A 21,200-nucleotide genomic window follows, 5' to 3' on the forward strand; every position below is an offset into this window, starting at 1 on the left:
CTTGAAACAACAAATTTGTTCAGTTTTTTTTTAGTCTCAACACGAGTACAAATGTCATGAGGATAATAAAGGCCTACCTTTTATCATAAGGAAACATCTTAAGTGTTTAACACTCTCTGGCTCAAATTATGTTTTCGGAATAGTTTAGCAGTACAACAAACCTAGCTGGTTTAAAAAAATAAATAAAAAGACCCATTTTGCATAAAAATAAAACCATGAAATTGGATTCTGTATTGTTTTGTTGACAATTGTTTGCTCCGACCATGGTGCTAAAAATAGTATATCCCATGCGGCGGGGCGTTCTTCCTCTTTGCGAATGCAGCTTGTGAGTGTAAATATTTGGATAGTTTACGCGACTACACGTTTTAAGTCAATTTTAACAATTTGTAGCGATGGAGAAGTACACTTAGACTTTAGACAGACAGGCGAGTGAGTGTGCGGGAAATTGCGTGTGATTGCAGATTTGGATCCTTAGAAACGTCAACAGGAAGACTGGATTACTGACCCGAGGTATAATATCGATCTTGTCAAATACGTATGTACAAGACACACATCTGTGTACAATAGTCAAACGGTTGTAGTCATCTGAATTCAGGCAAATTAACTTGGTGTTCTCATCGACCTACTACATTCAAAATCAGGGCAGGGCACTTTTCAACCACTTCTACAAGTAAGAGGCAAAAGTTCTTCAAGTTGTTTAATTGTCACTCCAAGCTATTGTTCCATGCAACACTGGCGTGTAAAACAAGGGATTAAAGAACAAACGTCCGCTAGCTAAATGTTAAATTTGCACCGATATTACGGTAAATAAACCTTGAAACAGCACGCAGGGAGCAGCCCAGGGTGTGTCTTCTTCTGTGATAACTATTAACGAGGACACGGGAAGGACAACACATCTGCGTTTAAATGGATACTGAGGCGATTTGTTTTGATATATTAAGAGATTTATGGTTTAGATGTGCACATAAATTTTGGTGGCGATTGGTCGTCGTTTATTCTCGTAAATCTTTTTCATACACACGTTGGTAAATTTGGGTTGGTTTGGGCGAGCGGTAGTGTATATTCCCCATGACACGTCATACTTTTTTTTGGGGGGGGGGGGGGGGGCTCGGAAAGTCTTCCCATTTTTCTCCCCAATAGTATTAATAGTATTATTATTATTACATTTGATTTCACCATGTTTCGTTGTATGTTGCAGGTTAAAGGCTTCAGTCGTGTCGGACCAGTAACGACGCACCCACTCCCCCAACCAACGATTCAAGACGCTTCTCAACCGCTCAGCAGAGTTGCCTTGATCGACAAAGCATCTTGAAACTAAAACACGAACTAAACTAAACATTTGCGACTGTTTGTGACCGAAGCAGACAGGAAGTCTGTGTTTAATTCAAGCACTTTATTCACGATCACCAATAAAACAAAGTAACAAAACTACACTGTCTCTGTCATGTTCGTCTTCAATTTCAAACCAAGTTGACTTTGCAAACTCTGTCCCGGTGGATGACATCATGAACTCAGCGGTAGTAAACACTGGTGGGGTGGGGGGCTATTTGTTAAGTTTGAGTATCATCACACAGTCCACGTTGAATGTTAGCGGTGTAAGTGACCACTTCACAAGGGATCCCAACCCTCTCCCCAATTACATTTTCTTTTTTCATGTAACTGAGGAAAACTCTGCGACACTTGTCGATAAATACCCCCAAAAATTTCGAATTTTCTCCATCTGGGTGGCCGAGTGGTATAACAAGTGGCTTGGTGTTCCGGAGACCCGGGTTCGATCCTCACTCTTTGCTCCACTTGCAAATAAATGGAGAGCAGAGCAAGAATCGAACCCGAGTCGCCTGTAGACCAAGTCACGACACTAACCATTCGACCATGTCGGATCTTCTGTTCAAATTCGGTTGGTTGTATCCATGCATTCGTATTCGTTCCATGCATTCGTATGCATTCGTAGTGTGTCACCATATGTGATATATACTACAAGAGAGGAAGTGGTTGCAACTGAGTGATAGTCAAGTGGTATACACCATTACATCCGTTGCAGGCATCCCGGGTTCGAGACCCAGTAAGCATTTATAAACAATGCTTCTATTATTTCGCTCCCGCGTTTTCAATGTAACACAACTTCCTTACGAACGACTATTTAGCTTTCTGTGTTAAATGAAAGTTTTTTTGTTTTTTTTTTTTTCCTATGGAAGTGACGTCATCACCGGAAACCTATTTAAGTCGGGGAAAACGCGACAAATAATTCTTTCTCTGCTCCTGTCAGCCTCCGGTCGTCCTCGTCCACCTGCTGCTCCACCACAAGATCATCGAAAACTTATAAGGTGAGTGCTCAATCTTTAATAGCCTCTTAAAACTCACTGCTTTTTGCTCACTTTAAACTTAAAGTAGCACTTTTGGCGTGCTCACGCCTTGCTAACACGGCAAGCTAAAGCGTTTGCGGTAGCGTTGGTAATTAACGCTTCCCACGACTTTAAATTACACCAAATCGCGTTTTAGCAACGTACATAATGATAAATGGACGGACGAAGTAATTTAAAGATTTATTCAACAGTCCAACCCTAACCCTACTTTGTGACGATGACTAACGAAGCATTTGCTCAAAACGTGTGCAGCATCTGGACGCAAATGCAGTTTTGCCGAAGGTAAGTGGACAACACTTCACAATTAGTGTATTTTCATGCATGCGTGTTAATCGTCTCATTTCTGTCCACAGGCTTGCATCTAAAACAGAAGGGCCAGGTTGACTGCAAATTGGCACAATTTCTGTGTTCTGTATACACAAGATATCATTATTAAACAGACTAAATCAAGTATCTGACTGTGTGTGTTTATTTCCTGACCTTTTGGGACATGGCGTCATGAGACTTTTACATGTCTACCAAGTCAGGCTGAGTATTTTAATGTCGAATGCTTACATTCCCTTGTCTTTCAGGCCAACATGATGTTGACGAGGTGTCCAGCTCTGCTCTCTTCACTGGTAAAACGCACACGCTTTCATACTTGTCCAAATGTTTGATTATTTCAGCATGTGCTGACCAAGAGGCCTCCTGTGATCTTATCAATCAGCGCAGGTGTGTCAAATCAAGGTCCAGTTAGTGAAAACCCAGCCACAGTTTGACTTGCGCCACAGGTGCTTCTACTCAACAAGCTTCTGGGGAGCTCGTTTACCTGCCGGTTGAGTGGAAGCACCTGCGGCTACAGCCGAACTGTGGATGGGGTTTTACTTTCTGGACCTGGATTTGACAGCTGAGTCAGGTGGGAACATGGACTCAATGGCAACTTTAATGTTTGTTGCTGTATCACTCCAGGAAGAAGCACCAGCCAGGATTCTGGATGAAACCGAAGGGGGGGCAGGAGACCTGATGTGACTTTCCAGCAATGTCCCATCCAAATGTCTGCTTTTTGTTTTTCTGCAGTCATGCCAGAACTTCATTGAGAGCTGTGAAACAAGATGGCGGCGTATCAAGTGAGCATTTTTTTTTCCTCTGCAGTTTTGCCAAAGTTGCAGTCAGGACACTCATCAGGGGTCTCAATCCTGTTCCTTGAGGGCCGCTTTCCAGAATGTTTTGTCTCCCTGTTGCAGATGGGCGCAATGGAAAACTGGCAGGTCAGTGACCCACAAGGAACAGGATTGAAGACCCTGGTCAACAAGCTCCTGATCAACTTGCGAAGTCGAGCTCCTCTTGGTCAAGGTTGGGACCTGTTGCAAAACAAACTTGATTAATCAAAGTACTCTGTTTTTTTTTTTTTTTTTTTCTAGGTGGCGTGATGATCAACTTGCTGACTGGCTACAAAAAACTGCTTGTTGAAAGAGCACTCTCCTGCTTTTTCTTGGACTTGGCATGTACTGCAGCTTCCAGTAAGAGTGCCGTCAGGGACTCTTCCACCTGCTGGGCAAAGAAATTCTCCATAAATGTGGCAGGTCCTCAAAGCTGCCAACATTTTCAGTATTACGACATGCAAATAAACACAGTAAAAATAGCAGCTTGTCTGGTCCATTGTTTGCGGTATTTGCAAGTTTGTCTGTCAGGAAGAAGTCTCTGCACCAGTCCAGAGTTTCAGGAGCTTGACCAGCTGCCGCAGTGGAAGGTTCCAGTCCACAGTAAATCAAAATATTTTAAAGAGTTGTGATTAAAGGTGAAACACTACATATGTTGCTGATGCCATAAGCGTTTGGGCTAACTTTTGACTCACCTTTTGTCTTTAGGTCCACACGCTGGCCAACTGACGACTTGACCATGCAGCAACGAGGAGACTTTACATTTTATCCAACTTGTCGCCATGGTGTTCCAGATGACTGCATTTGAGGTTAGTAATAGAATTGTCTACTCATGTTTTTTGTCCTGCAGATGGCGCCACTGGAGTGCTACGAGCTGCAACATGACTCAAAGTGCGTCTGCCTGAGGAGGAGCCCTCTGCTGGTAAGAAAAGGAACATTTTATTTCAGCAAGCATGTTCAGTTGTCTTGACAAAGTTGAATGATTTGTTCTTGTGTCCAGTGTGGAGCACGATCCAGTACCTGCTCACAGCCAGCGACAAGCAGCAACACTTTTGCCTTGTTGCTTGCTCATCCACGAGGTGCTGAAGCCAAACGTGGAGGCAGCCTGAGAAGAAATGGGAGACATTTACACTTTGAAGGTATGCTCTTTAAAAAAAAATGTTCACTGCACTATCCTCATGACAACTTTTCTGACCCAATACTTTCGTTTTTTCTTCCCCTTTTTAGGCGGCAAGGAACAAGATCATCCATCATAACGCACCTGTGAAGACTTGAGTCCTGATCGCTGGTAGGTTTCCAGCCCCAAACATCTTCTGCACCAGACGTTGACTTAATTTTTGACTCACAGATGTTTTTCTTGTCTTAGGTCCACACTTGCCGAAGTTCTTCTCGCTGGCCGACCACTTCGCAACGAGCAGACCGTCATCCGACTTGCAACTTTGTCTTCATTCTTCTTGCTGGCCGACCACTTGAGCACGCAGCAACCAGCAGACTGTCATCCAACTTGCAACTTGTTTGTGATTGTCTACTCTGCAAAATAAAGCTTGATTACAAATGACACTTAAGCTCTTAACTTCATTCTTACACACCACAACAAACTTGCTTAAAGCATAGTAACAAAACAAAAAATCAAAAATATTTTTTCTAATTTTTTTCCAAAAATATTTTCCTAAAAATATTTTTCTAAAAATATTTTTTTCCAAAAATATTTTCCTAAAAATATTTTTCTCCCCAATTTTTTTTTTGGGGGGAGGGGGGAATATTCTGGGAAAGTGGGTGTGGCAAGGCTGGAATAAAGCTTTCTGATTCGCTGATGGGTCTGGAAGTGGGTGGAGCAATGCGGATAAAAGGCTGTGATTGGTTGAAAGGTGGGCGGGCCTATGCAAATTAGAAGCGCCGTGATTGGTGGGATTCCGAAGTGGGCGTGGTTATGCAAATTAGGACCACTTTGATTGGTCGGATTCCCAAAAGTGGGCGTGGTTATGCAAATTACGGCATTCTGATTGGCTATGCAAATTCGAGCCACACCGTGATTGGTGGATCCAAAATTGGGCGGAGTTAGGGGCGGTCCTAGCAGCAGATAGTTTTTGGGAAGGCACTTTTGAGTCTTCAGGTCAAAGTTGCACTTCAGTCACTACATGAGACGCAAGTCTTTTACTATTCCCCTCAATCTCACATGACCCAAAGCTCGATGAATTTCAAGATTGCTCGAGTTTTGAGTCATGAGGAGACAAACAGGAGTAGTAATGTGACACTTGTGTCCACAGTAGTCGTGACTGACGTGCAACTCTCACCTCAAGACTTCAAGCGGCCTTTGGAATAGTTTTCCACTGCAGCAACTGACACGCATGAAAGGCTTCAAATGAGGGCAGATTTACCAATAAAACACAAAGACTGCAATTCAACTTGAACTATTTATTGGACAGGGAAGCTAACATGACCATTTAAAAGCATTTCACCAGTCAATGTTTGTGTGAACTAACTCAAGTTGCACACACAGACATCCACGATGAAAGCTGCTTGACGAGCTGATGTGTGATGTCACTTACTTCAAATGACACATTTAGGTGATGGCACCAAAGTGGGACGTGAGCGCACTGGGACAAAAGCTACGTGTACAAGCACAACACCATCATCACACACTGCTGGACATGTTTTTAAAAGACACTGATGTGAACCAACTTAGCCAAAAATATACTTTTTTTTTTTTTAATGTGACATCATTTTTTAACTAACTTGGCCCACATCATTGTCATTCAAAAACATGCCCAGAAGTGTCTGAAGATGGTGTGGCAGTGCATGAAGCAGAAGTTGAGTGCACTCACGTCCACCTTGTGGTGCGATGCGACATCACACATCAGCTCGTCAAGCACACGACATTGCTCAATACTCACAGCGGTCCAAATGCAGCTTGGCCTTCCCTTCCGCGTGTCCCACAAGTCCATCGGCTGCACCGTTGAGCACGAAGCCTCCTCCATCCATCTGGTCAGGCAGAAAATAAAAACTGTAAGTAACACTCTTCTGTACATAAAAATTCTAAATAGTCTATTTCAAGATTCAAGTGATCTTATGAGTAAAATAAGGTGGTATAGTTTGACTTAACATTTGCAAGTGTGTGCCCACACACGTCATGCATCTGTGTGAGCAATCAGTTGGTGCAAGCATTTCTCTCCACACCTGACATCCAATGAGCTACTCAAGCGCCTTTCAATCAACTGGTCGAGCAGGGCCTCAAAGTCCTCCAACTGAAAATACTCCGCCTATGTGCTAAGGTAGAGTAGTTTAATATTGTTCAAACATACACAAAAATTAAAACTACTCCAACAGGCAGCAATCTGATCCCCTTGATAACATTCCTTTACCTCACCTTGTAAAAATGTCACTTTAATCTTGTCACTTTACAACACTACATTATCTGATAAGTATTACTTTACTTTCCAAAATACAGAACTTTTATTAAAAGTATACACCTTTTTAAGTTGACAATGTAAGATTACACAGTTTTGTTTGTTCTTTTTCCCTGGCCCAAATAATCCTTCGTATTAGAATGTGAAATTATTAATTGGGGAAATAGCAGATTAAACAGTCCATTAATGTAATTTTGGACTCTAATTAGGGTTGTCAAAATTAAAAAAAAAAATGAATAAAAAAAGTTTTATTTAATTCCTGTGGCAGCTGACCTCTGCCCCACCTTGCAGCCAAATTTAGGAGGAGAGTCACTGGTACAAAGACAGACAAAGATGGACTTCTACATAGTTTTATTTTAAATAGTGGCTCATTGGAGAAATCCAAAATATGTCTTTGGCGTATCATTCAACAGTTGTATTCTATACAATACAACTTTAATTATATAGCGCATTTCATAATGCTCACAAAGCACTTCACATTACAATAACAAAATAGCAGTAACATAACAAGTGAACGCAATAAATTAAAACTCAAATTACACTATAGAGCAGACACCGGAAAGCAGCAGAAAAGTGTCAATCTCATGTCGGATCAAAAGTCGCAGACTAGAAATGTGTATTCAAACAGGTTTTAAAAAGGGAAGGAAGGACCAGCAACAGAAAAGGCTCCATCCCCGCATACTCAAAGAATCATATTCAAGGATCAAAGAAAGCCATTTGAACAGCCTCTGAATCGAAATATATATATATATTTTTTTTTATTCCAAGGTTTTGCTAAAGTAAATATCTGTTCCAAGCTTCGTATAAAATTATTGTTGAAAAAATATTACAATTTATGTTAAATTTTGCAATAATTATAATCGCTTGACAGCAATAACTCTAATATTTATTATTTTGTTCAGGATCAATTTGGATATGTTATTTTGAGTTTTCACATCTATTTAATGACTTATTCACTGCAATCGCCAGCATAAAAAAAAGCAACAACATTTTGGTCAGCAACATATTCAAGACGCCTCTCAGTGAAGCTGCACCTGTGCACCGCATACTCAAAGGTTTGGCTCAGTTGTTGATGTTGGGGTGGAGGCTCTTTCTGTCTGGCAACGTCACACCACACTACATTTATTGACAACATACAATTGGACAGCTCTGTCTTTAAAAGCTGCCTCTACAATCAATCTTTAGGGGTGCTCATCAGAGTCGTGGCTTCATTTGAAGTCTGAACCCAGATGGAGGGCTATTTTCATATAAGTATTTTTATTTTATTTCAGTTTTAGATTTTCATTAATTTTATTTAACCATAATAACTTGCTTTTTTAACAAAGGGGGGTAAGAAAAGTCACAACATTTTTGCAAAAAAGATACTAAGTTAGCAACACTGAGCAGTCCTAGCTGCAGTCACAAAGCTCCAGGTTGTCAAGGTACGCAAAAACCTTCCTTTAGGCACCTGAGAACTCTTTTGAATTGAAGGGAAAAAAAATCATGACAGCTTTAATACAGAGAAATCACATTTATTAATTTTAAACATTAAAGTATTGTAAAATTAGTAAATATTTACATAAAAATATACTGTGTATTTTAATGTACTTCTGTATTTTTTCAAATAGGTCTAAGACACGATTTAAACTAAAAGTACATTTATAAAATAACAACATTGGGTGTCATTAGACTGTGCCGGTGTCCCTAATGTTTTGACCCTCTCGAACCACTAGAGGCATAATGCTACAACAGAAGAAAATGGAAGGAACAAGCAGCATGCAGTACCTTTGAAGAATATGTTGATGGTGAGATGTGCAGGTAGACGACCAGCAGCAGGTGAACATGGGGAGAGATTTGACACAAAATTAGTCACACAAATGCATCATTGATGTTCACGTGTTTTTCAGATGCACAAATATATTGATGATTTTCACGTTTTTTAACGTTGTGTGTGCATTTATCATGACTCTGCGTGTGAATTGTCGAATGGGCATTTGTGGCTCAGCGGACACCCGTATTTCTTTTTGACACCAACGTCATGCCGTTTACAAGATATTCCCACACTGGAGGCTGACATTTCAATCGCGCAAACGGCAAAGTCGCTCCAACTGTGTCCGTCTGTCGGACTGCGCGCACAAGGCGGAATAAGCCCGTGTGACCCGCGTCATGGTAAATCGGTCCTCTCGGAATATCCCAGTCTGGGTGTGTACTCGGTCACGTTAACGGCCGTCGAACTTAACTAGCAGCGATCGCTGGTTCAAACGGATCATAACGGGAACGTCACATTGAACATTGACAACGTTCGGGCTTGGCCGAGACGCGAGGTGCGGTCGAATACAGTCGAGCACTTCACACCCGAACAGAAATAAGTGCATCAATGCATTAAAACGTTAATAACTACAAAATCAAAACAATGACATAGGCCTATATCATGCTTCGATCCATAAAGTAATTGGCCAGTTTCGTCAGCCACCTTTTTGCAAAACAAAGTTCTTATTGCAGTAAAATATTTTCCAAACACATCACGAGTCACTGTCAATCTTTATATACGAAACTACAGTATGCCAACTGAGACGTCTATACATCAGCAAATATGGTCTTGCTGTACCACACCAAAAAAGGGTGCAAGCAGATAACAGTGCTGGTGCGACCAACTGAAAAGTGCAAAAGCCCTGCATTTGGAAAAAAAGTTGAGAAATTAGAGAGCCTTTGAGGGGAGGGGGCGACACACTATTGAATAACTCAGGAAAATTCAACTTCATTTAATTTATCTGACCTCTAAAATATGGAGCGGGACGGGAGTGGGTGTCATGCTGAACGGGAGCGGGGCGGGATATAAGTCGCTTTCACCGGCACGGGTTGGGCCAGGATTTTTTATTCATTGTTTTAAGTGTATTTTTTATACTGTGGTCTGGGATGTTTTTTTTCCTATGGCAATCGGATGGTACGCGAGTAAAATCCACTCCGGTGTCATCTATCCCACACACAGCAGTTGTCAACATTCATATGTGTTTAAAGGCCATCCCTCTTCAGTCCGCTAGAGGGTAATGTCTGTCTCTCCAACAATCCATGTATCATTTGTTCATTCATTAAAAATGTTTTCAAACAAAACGGGTAGTAAAAAATACATTTAGAAAAACTTGTTTTGTCAATATTCGTTCCAAAACCCAAAATGAAACAAAACTGACAACAAATCGTTTTCCAATTTTGCTCCAGAATTGACAAATGGAGAAGGAAAAAAATAACAGATAACAGGCGATTTGGATGTTTCATGTTCAAGTAAGGCGTTCTTCTTCTGCTGCCAACTCGACGCCGCTGTAGCAGCGGACAAAAAGAAGGCAAAGAAGAAGAAGGTCTTCATGTCAAGGCAAAACAAGCTTGGGGTAAACAAATTACGGTCGTATTTTGTTTACCCAAGTTGTGTCAAATAAACACATCAAAGATCAGCTTTGTTTTTCAATTTCGAAGTTTTAAACAAAAAACGGGATATAGCGCATTCCTGTTGAATGGAAACAGCAACACTGCCAACAGCAATGAGTAGCGATGGCCTCTCCACACATGTAAATAAATACCTGAGAACTGCGTGTGTCGACATCTTGAAACGGCGTGCCCGCTGATCCACAAACGCATATTCGACATTTCACACTCAGAATAAAATATTTACACAATCAATCATGTTAAATGCACCCCCAAAAAATCTTTAAATTCAAAAAGATAAATATTTAGTTATTTAAATGAAATAAATTTGTGCCGTCACTCTTCCATTGTGGACATCAACAATGTTCAAGTCTAAAGCTTTTCTTGATTGACAGCTGAGTTCGACTTGTGGGCGTGCAAGCTGACGAGTCACCTTTGTTGATATTGTTTTACGATAGCTAGTGACCTTCCAGTGATGTAGTGAGTAACAATAAACTAGACATCCTCTGTGTCGTAAATATGCTCCTAAATAGTGTACATACATACATTTGTATATAAATGGAAAACAGAGTTTAAAAATGTTTAAATTACTCACTGAAAACACAGCTGCCAGTCACTGGAAGACCTGGTCATGGAACCGGATGTGTACAGTTATTCTTCTTCTTCTTTCTCTTTTTCTGCCGCTGCTTCTTCTTCTTCTTCTTGTTTTTGGCGGGGTTACATTCCCTTGGTGCATATCGCCTCCGACTGGACAAGAGGTCGCAAAGGCATTTTGCAAGCAATGACGTTATCTATCTACCGTGGGTCAAGGAATGTGGATGACTACGGAATGGAAAGAAAAGAAAAGCATGTTTGACAAATTGTGCAACGCTTCTTCAAACAACAACAACACCGTATCGTTTCGTTTTTGAGCATCCATTACTGTATATGTGACTATTTTATGGTCACACATTAGCATTTTGTGTCCATGGTATATTAATGAGTCTGCAAATTAAAAAACAATTCTTTTTCATTCATATAAATACAAATATTCAGAACACTCCTGATCCTGACTGATCTTACTGAACCATTCCCTTAAAGTGGAAAATGCATTTAAAGTGCACAATGGCCATGAAGTTTAACAGTGAAGCAGAAGTCTCAAGACAATGTATCGCAGAAAGGGTAACAACAACAAAAAAAGTAAAACATCTTTGTTGCCACCAAGCTTTTTGCACACAAAACAGAAATGGGATGGGGCGGGGAGTGGTTTGCATTTTTATTAAAAAATAAAATAAAATTAAGAGTCAAAATCCTCTGATTTACAGTCAAATGTGAATGAATACATTATGATTTCCTTAGTCCTCCTTGAAAGCATACATACATACATACAAAGCTGGGCACTTGACCCTGTTTTGCCAGGTCCGTCCTCCGTCCGTGAGCAGAGTACCCTTCCGTCCTCGTCCCTCCGATCGGCTCCCGACCCCTGTCCTTTTAAAGCCCAACCCACCACCCCCCCAAAAAACAAAAATTTAAAAAAGCATCTGTGTATGAGATTCAAATCCAGGTCCACAGGTACACAAACCCTCAATTTTATCCTCTCAACCAGCAGAGAGCTGAAAAACAAAATTGTTCCTTGTCCATGAGTTCAGCAGGACGGTTGTCAGCTTGGAAAAGACAAAAACGCACGTGGGCCAGAAACTTTCAGTTCTCCCGTGGCCCGGTGGTCAATGATACGGACTGTGGACTTTAAGTCTGTCGGTATGAATCCAGACACAACACCTACAAGTTTTGCGCAGTATGTTCATTGCTAACTACTAAGACAAAAGCGCAGATGGTGCATAAACTTTCACTTCTTCTGTGGCCTGGTGGTCAATGATACGGACTGGTCACCTTAAGTACCTGGGTTCAAATCCAGACACATCCCTTACAAAAGCAAGCTCAGGCTAGGTGGACTCATATGGGCAGCCTGTAGGCTAGACTGGACAGGACTGTGAGTAAGATGTATGTTAAGAGTTAATCTTTTAATTAACAATTAAAAGTTTATCATGCAAGCAAACGTCTATTGGAGGGAAGTCAGCAGTGAGAGTTTTTTGCAGCACCTGTATGGTACATCCGTGATTCGAACCCAGGTCTCCAAGCTCATAAAGGTACATCTCTAACCTCTCAACCAGCAGAGAGCTGAGAAGCAAAATTGCTCCTTGTCCATATGACTTAAATGGGACGGTTGTCAGCTTGCAAAATACAAAAGCGCAGATGGCGCAGGAACTTTCACTTCTCCTGTGGCCTGGTGGTCAATGATGAGGACTGGAGACCTTAAGTACCTGGGTTCAAATCCAGACACATCCCTTAAAAAAGCTAGCTCAGGCTGGGTGGACTCGGAAGGGCATCCTGCGGGCTAGACAGGACAGGACTGTAAGTAAGATGTATGTTAAGTGTTAATCTTTTAATTAACGACAAGTAAAAGTTTGCCATGCAAGCAAATATCTATTGGAGGGAAGTCAGCAGTGAGAGTTTCTTGCAGCACATGTATGGCTCATCCGTGATTCGAACCCAGACCTCCAAGCTCACAAAGGCGCATCTCTAACCTCTTAACCAGCAGAGAGCTGAGAAGCAAAATTGCTCCTTGTCCATATGTCAACGGGACGGTTGTCAGCTTGCAAAATACAAAAGCGCAGATGGCGCAGGAACTTTCACTTCTCCTGTGGCCTGGTGGTCAATGATGAGGACTGGAGACCTTAAGTACCTGGGTTCAAATCCAGACACATCCCTTAAAAAAGCAAGCTCAGGCTAGGTGGACTCATATGGGCATCCTGTAGGCTAGACTGGACAGGACTGTGAGTAAGATGTATGTTAAGAGTTACTCTTTTAATTAACGACAAGTAAAAGTTTGCCATGCAAGCAAATATCTATTGGAGGGAAGTCAGCAGTGAGAGTTTCTTGCAGCACATGTACGGCTTATCCGCGATTCGAACCCAGACCTCCAAGCTCACAAAGGCGCATCTCTAACCTCTTAACCAGCAGAGAGCTGAGAAGCAAAATTGCTCCTTGTCCATATGTCAACGGGACGGTTGTCAGCTTGCAAAATACAAAAGCGCAGATGGTGCAGAAACTTTCACTTCTTAAGTGGCCTGATGGTCAATGATAAGGACTGGCGACCTTAAGTACCTGGGTTCAAATCCAGACACATCCCTTACAAAAGTGAGCTCAGGCTAGGCGGACTTGGATGGGCATCCTGTGGGTTAGACAGGACAGGACCATTAGTAAGGTGTTGAAAAAAATGTCTTTTTGAAACAAGGAATGTATACCACGATTGGTACTTCTAACTGATGTCGTTAGACAGATCTTGTCTATAGAAAAAAAACCTTCACAATTGAATAATTGACTGACCAGAATTATTTTATTTCTAACCCAATTCGTAAAAAATAATGATCTATTCTTATATACGATATGAGTTTTTCCAGATAAAGCATTTATGGGGGAAAATTTATGTTTATATACCAAAGACCAAGCTAAAAGCATTTGTTTGTGGAAATTGGACAAAGCCAAGGGAATTTTTTTCTATCTTGTCGTCACATTCTTTCACACATTCACAAAATTACAAAGTTAAGACCTCCAATTTAAGGTATAAAGTTCCGAATAGATGTAGGGTTATCCAAAAACTGTTTTATCCAATTTTAAATGTACTCTTTAGGCTGCTAAAAGCAAATGTTTTCTTCTCTACGCATGCGCGAGTGGAGGAATTGCAGCTCGACTCGCTTGCCTTGGGAGCCTGCGTGACGTCATCTTAATTTGCATGTTGCGATTCCTATACACAAAAAACATTTCACACCCACAACTTTGATTCATACAAGAAAAAAAATTCAAACAGTCACAATTTTGATTTGTACTCGCATGGAAATAATTAAAACACAAATTATTACTATTACGGATACGAATCGTTAATCATTGTTAAGCATATGTCTTTTTGATAGCAATCTTACTCAATAACTGCACAGATATATCGATCGACCAACAGGTGAATTTTATTTATTTCAATTATAATTTTATATTTGGTTTTATTTTTGATTTTGGTCCTCCATACATGTGGACTTTCAAAAAAAAATGAATAAATGTTTGAGACAAGACGTGATTATTCACACAAAGTTGTAACTTAAAAGGAGGTTTCAGTGATATAGCTTTATTCTTTTGTACATTATATATATATCATACTAAAATAAACACAAGTTAAAAAAATGAACAAAGAAACTGTACAAAAATGTATATATACTACATCTTAATTACAGAACAGTCTACTGTCCAAAAAAGGCACTAAATTCCAAAATGGGCAATACAATAAAATTGAACATAACATAGCTTTTGACATTGATACAACAGCATTCAGTCCTCTTATTCTGAGCTATATTCGGATGAGGTGTTTTACGGATGAGGGATTTGTAACATAGAAACCCTGACGTACCACGAGAGGACATCCCTGGAGGAGAAGCACTACGACTGGAGTACATGTTGATGCTGGGGAGGGAGGTTTGGACCAGTGTCAGGGTTACGGCCTATACTTCACCTTACTGGAAATTCAATACATCCGATTCACTATGTGAGCACCAAAACACTCAATTTTTCCATCCCGAAATGGCCTCTGCTTAGCGTGAACACTCAGGTTAAACACTGCCGTAGAGACATTTGTACTGCTATTTAATCTCTGAAACAATATAGACAAATCATTTGAAAGCATCTTCAAGTGAGAATCTCCAGACGCACGAGGGCGTGGCAAAGACAAAGTGAGCTTTATATTCTTTTTGTGAGCCAAGATCTGCACACACGACTACAATGGAAAAAAGTAATGATTTGTCATTCTGATTTCTATTGAAAAACTAATGACAAATGGAATTGGAAAAACATGATGTGATTGGATTAAGTTCAGTTTGACGTTTCACAGAAATATGGTAGAGAAAAAAAACATTTGATGTTCTGGAATTAAGATTTTTTTTGGGGAGAGATGAAATCAAGGTCAACTGTATTAGATGTCAAACAGTGGAGGTGATGTTATGGAATCACAGTTGGGTTACTGATGACAGAAGAAACAATGTTTTCTTCAATCAAATGGGATAAAATTCATAATATTGCAAATAATTCATGAAAGCAACTGATGACTTTTTAAAAGCAAAAACATAATAATATTCCTTGATGACCAAATCAATCACCATATTTTGCTTTGTACAAAATAATTAAATCATTGTAATAATATACTTAAATAATTCCTAAATGGTGCAGTAAATGTACATTTTACTGAATATCTACTGACTTTCAGTCTTAAAGTCCTGGTAAAGTGAAAATAAATTTGAACCACAGAGAAGGGAGTTTTTAATGCTAAATCTGAATGATAAAAAAAAAAAAAAAAAAAAAAAAAATCAGCATATAAAATGAGGTTCCAAAACTGTGAATAATTAATCTGTTCTCTCCACTCTCAAACATGTGGACACACCCACCTAATAACCACGTCCCCCTGCTTAACTGTCACACTTTATGCCCACATATTTGAGAATTGAAAATATATCTGCTTAAAGCCTCCTGTGGAGGAAATAGATCTCACTGGATCGTCGCAGGGCTTTTCCATGCTGTGACAATGAGGCGCTCTAAAGCGGCCATGCTACTCTGAATCCTCATTCCACATGCTAGCTGTCAAGTCAGACTTAAAAAAAAATTAATAAAATAAGAATTCCTCACTCCCTGATGTTTTGCCTTTGTCCTTGTGTCATGCGTGCACTCACACCTGACGTCGTGGCGCTCTAAAGCAGCCACACGAGTGGATTATCTGAAGGTTAGATGCTTTTCGGGTGTAGATATAGCTTGCTAGCTAGATTACCACTAATGTAAACGAAGGCGCTTGATTTCTTATATTGTGGGGGAGGGGTGACTCGTGCTAGCCTCCATAAAAACGTTTTATACTTTTTTCCAGCAATTACAAATTATCAAATTCACTTTACAGGGTCTTTAAGTCAAGACTTCAATCACATCTTGTTTTTTTGTTTTTTTTTCAAATCCATTGTGTGGTCCAACAGGGCAAAATGAAAAAAAGGCCAAATATTTCTGGACCTAACTACAATTCACTAATATTTCCATGATTTTCTTTTTCTACGCCAATGCTCACAAAATAGGAAATATCCAAACGCTCTACGGCTTCACGGGAAAGGGACAAGATCACATCAAGTTGAAGTCAAAAAGCTTAAGATGTCTTTGTAAGGTGCATTGTCATTTGTCTTTCACAAAATACCTCAGACACAAACAGGAAGACTGCTGTTCAGTCTAATAATGAATGACACAATAGAAAATACATTAAAAAAAAAATCTGATGAACTTAAAAAAGCTTGATTAATTTAACGATAAGCATGTTTCTTTTCAAAACACTTTGTACATTAGCCTTAAAAATGAGTATAAATACTTTAGTTTCGCTTTTTTTTTTACCCTAAATTCCTTTTTCAAATCCTTTTTGAAATGCATGAAGTTGTTACATTGAAGGCGAGCTTTGATAAACACTCTCAATGTTTTCATTAAAACCACAGTATGTGAAGTGTCCAAATCAAACAATTTTAACAGTTTCAAAGTATAACTACTATTTCATTACATATTCTTTTCCTGATAGAGTATTCGTTAAAATCATTACATAAGGGCCCCATCATAAGGAATAGTTTTACACTTTGTGAAAATGTGATTTATGAGGACAATGCAACAATGCAGACAATGGGATTGTAGCAGTTCTGATTCTGCTTCTCAAATGACAAAGACAAAGTTTTACCGACAAAAGTGGGGTGGAAAAATCTTGGGGAAAGCTGAATTGTGTACATTTCAGGGTTATAATAGTTTAGGATTTTTCATTATAGTTAATTTTTATTTGTTTTGATTTTTAAATTCGGTTAGTTTTATTTCATTTTTAGAGATGTTCTGTTAGATTATATATACACACATATATATATATATATATATATATATATATATATATATATATATACATATATAAATATATATATATATATACATATATAAATATATATATATATATATGTGTGTGTGTGTGTGTGTGTGTATATATTTGTATGTACATATACATAAAGAGAGAGAGAGAGTGATATAGACAATTATTTTACTTTAGTTCAGTTTTTATTAATTTTATTTGATTGTTTTTAAATATATGGAATATTTATCAAGTGCAAGATACAAAAATAAAAGGTGACTAGGTATTGTGTGATAAAGTAAACTTCAATTCCCAAACAACTGTTCAATCTTCTGTTCAATCTTCCTTCTTCTGTACGGCCATACGGTAATACAGAAATAAATACATTTCAAATAAACCCCTAAAATTCCTGTATGAAATTAATTGTCAACGATGAAGGACATTTTTTGTATAATAATAGTTTTATTAATGTAAAACCTGGTGTCATTTAGTTAGCTTTTTATTTATTTTTTATTTTTTTTAAAGCACCCTCATTTTTTTCATTGTATAATAATTATTTCGTTTTGTTAGTTACTTTTCATGACTATAATAACCCTGGTCCATTGGCAGATTTCTATTTCACAGGTCATGAAGTAACATAGGACCAGACCAATTTTGATTCCTAGAAATTCCTCTAAACAAAAGTAAAATAAAATAAAAGCAAGAAATCACTTTTCATTGCGACTGTAAGAGCATTACATTTTTCATTAAAAAATTATTCATTTTTGGTAGGAGGTGAAAATAAATGGCTGTATTCACCTTGTTGAGTAGGTTCTTGACAAAGTCTCATGATTATTATTTTTTTAACAACTATTTCTACTTTTTTTTCTCATCATGTGGGGGGCCTCCTACATTTGTAAAATCGGTGTGAAGCTGATGATTTTGGTAAGTCTTGTTGATTAGGTTAATAGATTCTGCTCATATTTGAGTTAAGCTACTTATGTCCTGACTTCGATAATAGTTGTGTATGCAAACCGTTTCAAAGAAAGAAAATACACAACTAAGCATTTTCCCCAGAATGTAAATCTATTCCTTTGGTCAAAAAGTGCAGAACTCGTTTGACTGAACAGTTGCCGTGTCATCAGAGAAACGCCACTTTTTTTTCCTTTTTAGAGAGAGCCCCGTACAGAGGAAAAACCTTTGAGCTAATTACATTGGCAAAGACCAAAACAATTCCATGTGTGGTTTTAGATCTTGCCGATCACATTCTTTTGGCCATTATAGAGGCGGATAAGCCACGATTATACTGTACGTCCAGCCTCTTGTTAGCGAGCGTTACAACTTGCCCTATTTGGGTCACACTGGCCCAAGAGAAAACGACATCATTTGCCAAATCTAGTCCAAGAAATGGCTTCAGATGTCCATGACAACCGTGGTAAGACCTGTCCGTGATGCTGAAAGCCGACTTTGAGCCGGCCGAATCACATCTTTTCCTTTGGCATGGAAGGCGTTAAAACAAAGCACGGATTTCATTAGTTGATAGCTTACGTTTGCTTGATTATCACATTGACCCATAAACTGATTCTTCATTGCCTCAAGGGCTTAATTCATCGATGAGCTAAATATCACAATGATTGTAAAGACTTTCTGCTGTTGAATGGAAACTTGTTTTTTTTTTCACTTAAAAAAAAAAAGAATCATTTTAAAGCACTATTCATGATTTGTGACATGCAAAGCAGTCCTGTGGTGAGTGTCAAAAGAAGTGTTTGAATTTAAGGCTATTCATCTTCAGGTTTGCATTCAACAGCAGAAAACCTCAATGATTCCGTCAGGGGGTTGGGAACATTCCGAACGTTGCGATGACGTGTAATGGAACTGCCAATCAGATTTGCTCTGACGGAGGAGACGCTCTCCATTCGACATCGTCCAGAGGCTTCTTCTGCCGTTAATTGCACAATAACAAGGGTGAGTTGTGGGGAGTAGTTAGGTAGCACACCATCAGGCTCGGGCGACTGAGAACTTGAGGAACCATATATCTTATATACAGTACACATTTGTTGAGTTCGTCTCTGAGGTTGCGTGAGACTGAGTGAGGATTGGCTCAGACGACCAGGCTGCAGAGGTAAGGAGGAGTGGGGGAGAGGAAAAGAAGAGAAGAGTGTCCTGTGGGGAGGAGGAGGAAGAGCGGAAACGGAGTGTACAACAAGACCTGCAGGTTTTGGCTGTGATAAAAAAAAGGCGAGGACTTTTACTTCATCTTTTTGCCATTGACTGTTTTTAGGGATAGTAGGCTGTATCCTTTGTCTTTAGTTGCACGATTAGTTAATACATCAGGAAGTTGAGACGATCAGTCATGATGGATCGCTTTGGGAAGGAAGGGAATAAGGTCTCGGAAGGAATTAGGAACAACCCGGAATAATGAACTCTTGGAGGAATATTGCACGTTTGGACCATGGGAACTATTTCAGAAATTCAGTTCCTGGGATTTTTTTTTTCTGGAAATGTACTTTCAAGAGGCCCAGGAACTTTTTTTCCCCCCTTGTGTCAGGGGCTCGAATGCTATGCAACAACTCTGATCAGACAACTAAGCACTGCGATTTAAATCACCCGGCATCATCAGCCCAATTGGCACAAAGGTACTGGGGAACGCAACGGGGAACCACAACTAATGCTCTTTTCCTGGTAGTATTAAACAAAAGTGAATTGTGTTGCCCTGCATTCCTTCCTTTTCCGTAAGAATCTGAAGCATGCAATACCTCTCGAGAGTTATACCCTCAAGGTCGGGTCTTCTTCCAGCACTGAACTTAATTTAGATATACTTCCTGGGGTTCAAACACAATGGTCCTCCAAAAGTTCCTAATTCTCAGGTAAGGTTCCTGCGGTTGAAATGCACCTTTTAATTCCTCCTTCCCTTTGGCCTCTTGTTGCTTCCGCCCCTCTCGCTGTTCAGTCGTCTTCCAGGACCTCTGTCTTGATGTCGCTGGGGACCCCTCCGGTTCGAGACAGGGCCAGGATGGTGTGATTCACGGCGGCCATCTCCACAGCCAAGGAGATGGGATCCTGGTGCTCGCTGTGAGTGGCGCCGTCATCCTGAGACAAGGAGGGAGGGATGAAGGGGATCCAAGTACAGTCCAGAAAATGGAATTTCAGAGTTTTCAGTTTGTTTTGTTTTTGGGAACCTGATGTGCAGTGGCATTTTGTGACTTGACAGGACTAACTTAACTAGAAATGCTTGGTTGTGGACAACTACACTAAGCTGTTCTTGCAATGGTAGAGGAGTAGCCTACCTGGTGAAAACCCACACAAGCACAGTGGACAACATGCAAAATCCACACAGGAGGGACTTGTGAGGAAGATGTGCCTAACCGCTACCATATGCTGTGTTGCCATATTTCAAGCGTATTTAACAAAAGAACCAGGTTCCAATTGCATGAACTGCTTATTGTCTTCCAAATGACAGTTAATATGTGAAAATGAAATTCATAAAAGTATGAAAAGTATTTTTTTGCAGTTTCTGACCGGATTGCGATATCTGATCTGTGAATACCTTACACATATTGCTGCGGTATGCTGTCATTTCCATGAAGATCTGAATTGAATAATGACCTCCAGTAGCTGGACTTTTAATAGGGTTGTGCTAATTCGTGAAGGGTTGTGGACGATGCAAATAATATTTCCCCAACTTAGGGAATCTGGTCATGACTAACGTGACTAAATTTGAAGAGTTACCTGTGTAGGGGAGCTGGGCTCCAAACGGTAAAGGCCAAATGGTCGGCTGAGAGGTCTCTTGTCAAAATATGGCAGATCACATGCCTACAGGGAAAAGAAACACTGAATATTATAATTTGAGATACTAATAAATAAATGCTACTGTCTATCACCTAGTTGCCAGATTTAAAAACAAACAAATGACTAACAATAAGACTTCAAGAATAAAATATGTCCTCAATTGCATGGCATATTTGGTTCTATCTGTTGGAGAAAAGGAAGC

General features: G+C 39.7%; 2 protein-coding genes across 17 annotated transcripts in view; one reads left to right on the forward strand and one right to left on the reverse strand.

The window, feature by feature from the left end:
• The first annotated feature begins 2,139 nt into the window (after nt 1-2,139).
• Nucleotides 2,140-5,062, forward strand: LOC147127982 (uncharacterized). Of its 6 annotated transcripts, none has more exons than XM_086018211.1 (9): nt 2,148-2,324; nt 2,936-2,980; nt 3,420-3,469; nt 3,587-3,610; nt 3,764-4,140; nt 4,211-4,424; nt 4,503-4,641; nt 4,730-4,790; nt 4,869-5,062. In XM_086018211.1, exons 6-8 carry the CDS (start codon nt 4,335-4,337, stop codon nt 4,756-4,758), a joined length of 258 nt encoding a protein of 85 aa, XP_085874337.1. In that variant the 5' UTR covers nt 2,148-2,324; nt 2,936-2,980; nt 3,420-3,469; nt 3,587-3,610; nt 3,764-4,140; nt 4,211-4,334; the 3' UTR covers nt 4,759-4,790; nt 4,869-5,062. The 6 variants fall into 6 exon arrangements, 2 of the variants coding, with proteins under 2 accessions (XP_085874338.1, XP_085874337.1); XR_015083753.1 differs by having other exon boundaries at nt 2,158-2,324; nt 3,587-3,695; XR_015083754.1 differs by having other exon boundaries at nt 2,164-2,324; nt 3,312-3,469; nt 3,587-3,695.
• Nucleotides 2,246-21,200, reverse strand: part of hmbox1b (homeobox containing 1 b) — a 122,339-nt gene continuing 103,384 nt past the window's right edge. For 6 of the 11 annotated variants that reach the window (XM_086018200.1, XM_086018198.1, XM_086018205.1 and 3 more), the window contains 6 exons: nt 20,939-21,022; nt 20,103-20,299; nt 6,397-6,484; nt 4,764-5,032; nt 4,523-4,607; nt 2,246-4,421 (listed from right to left, as the gene is read on the reverse strand). In XM_086018200.1, coding sequence (XP_085874326.1) covers nt 20,156-20,299; nt 20,939-21,022 — 228 coding nt within the window. In that variant the 3' untranslated portion in view covers nt 2,246-4,421; nt 4,523-4,607; nt 4,764-5,032; nt 6,397-6,484; nt 20,103-20,155. Of the gene's footprint in view, nt 4,422-4,522; nt 4,608-4,763; nt 5,033-6,396; nt 6,485-17,315; nt 20,300-20,938; nt 21,023-21,200 lie in introns of those variants that run through there. The other 5 variants (XM_086018196.1, XM_086018197.1, XM_086018199.1 and 2 more) reach the window with 5 other exon arrangements.

Source organism: Filicampus tigris, chromosome 20 (genome assembly GCF_054856515.1).
Source record: "Filicampus tigris isolate MCC_2025a chromosome 20, RoL_Ftig_1.0, whole genome shotgun sequence".
NCBI lineage: Eukaryota > Metazoa > Chordata > Actinopteri > Syngnathiformes > Syngnathidae > Filicampus > Filicampus tigris.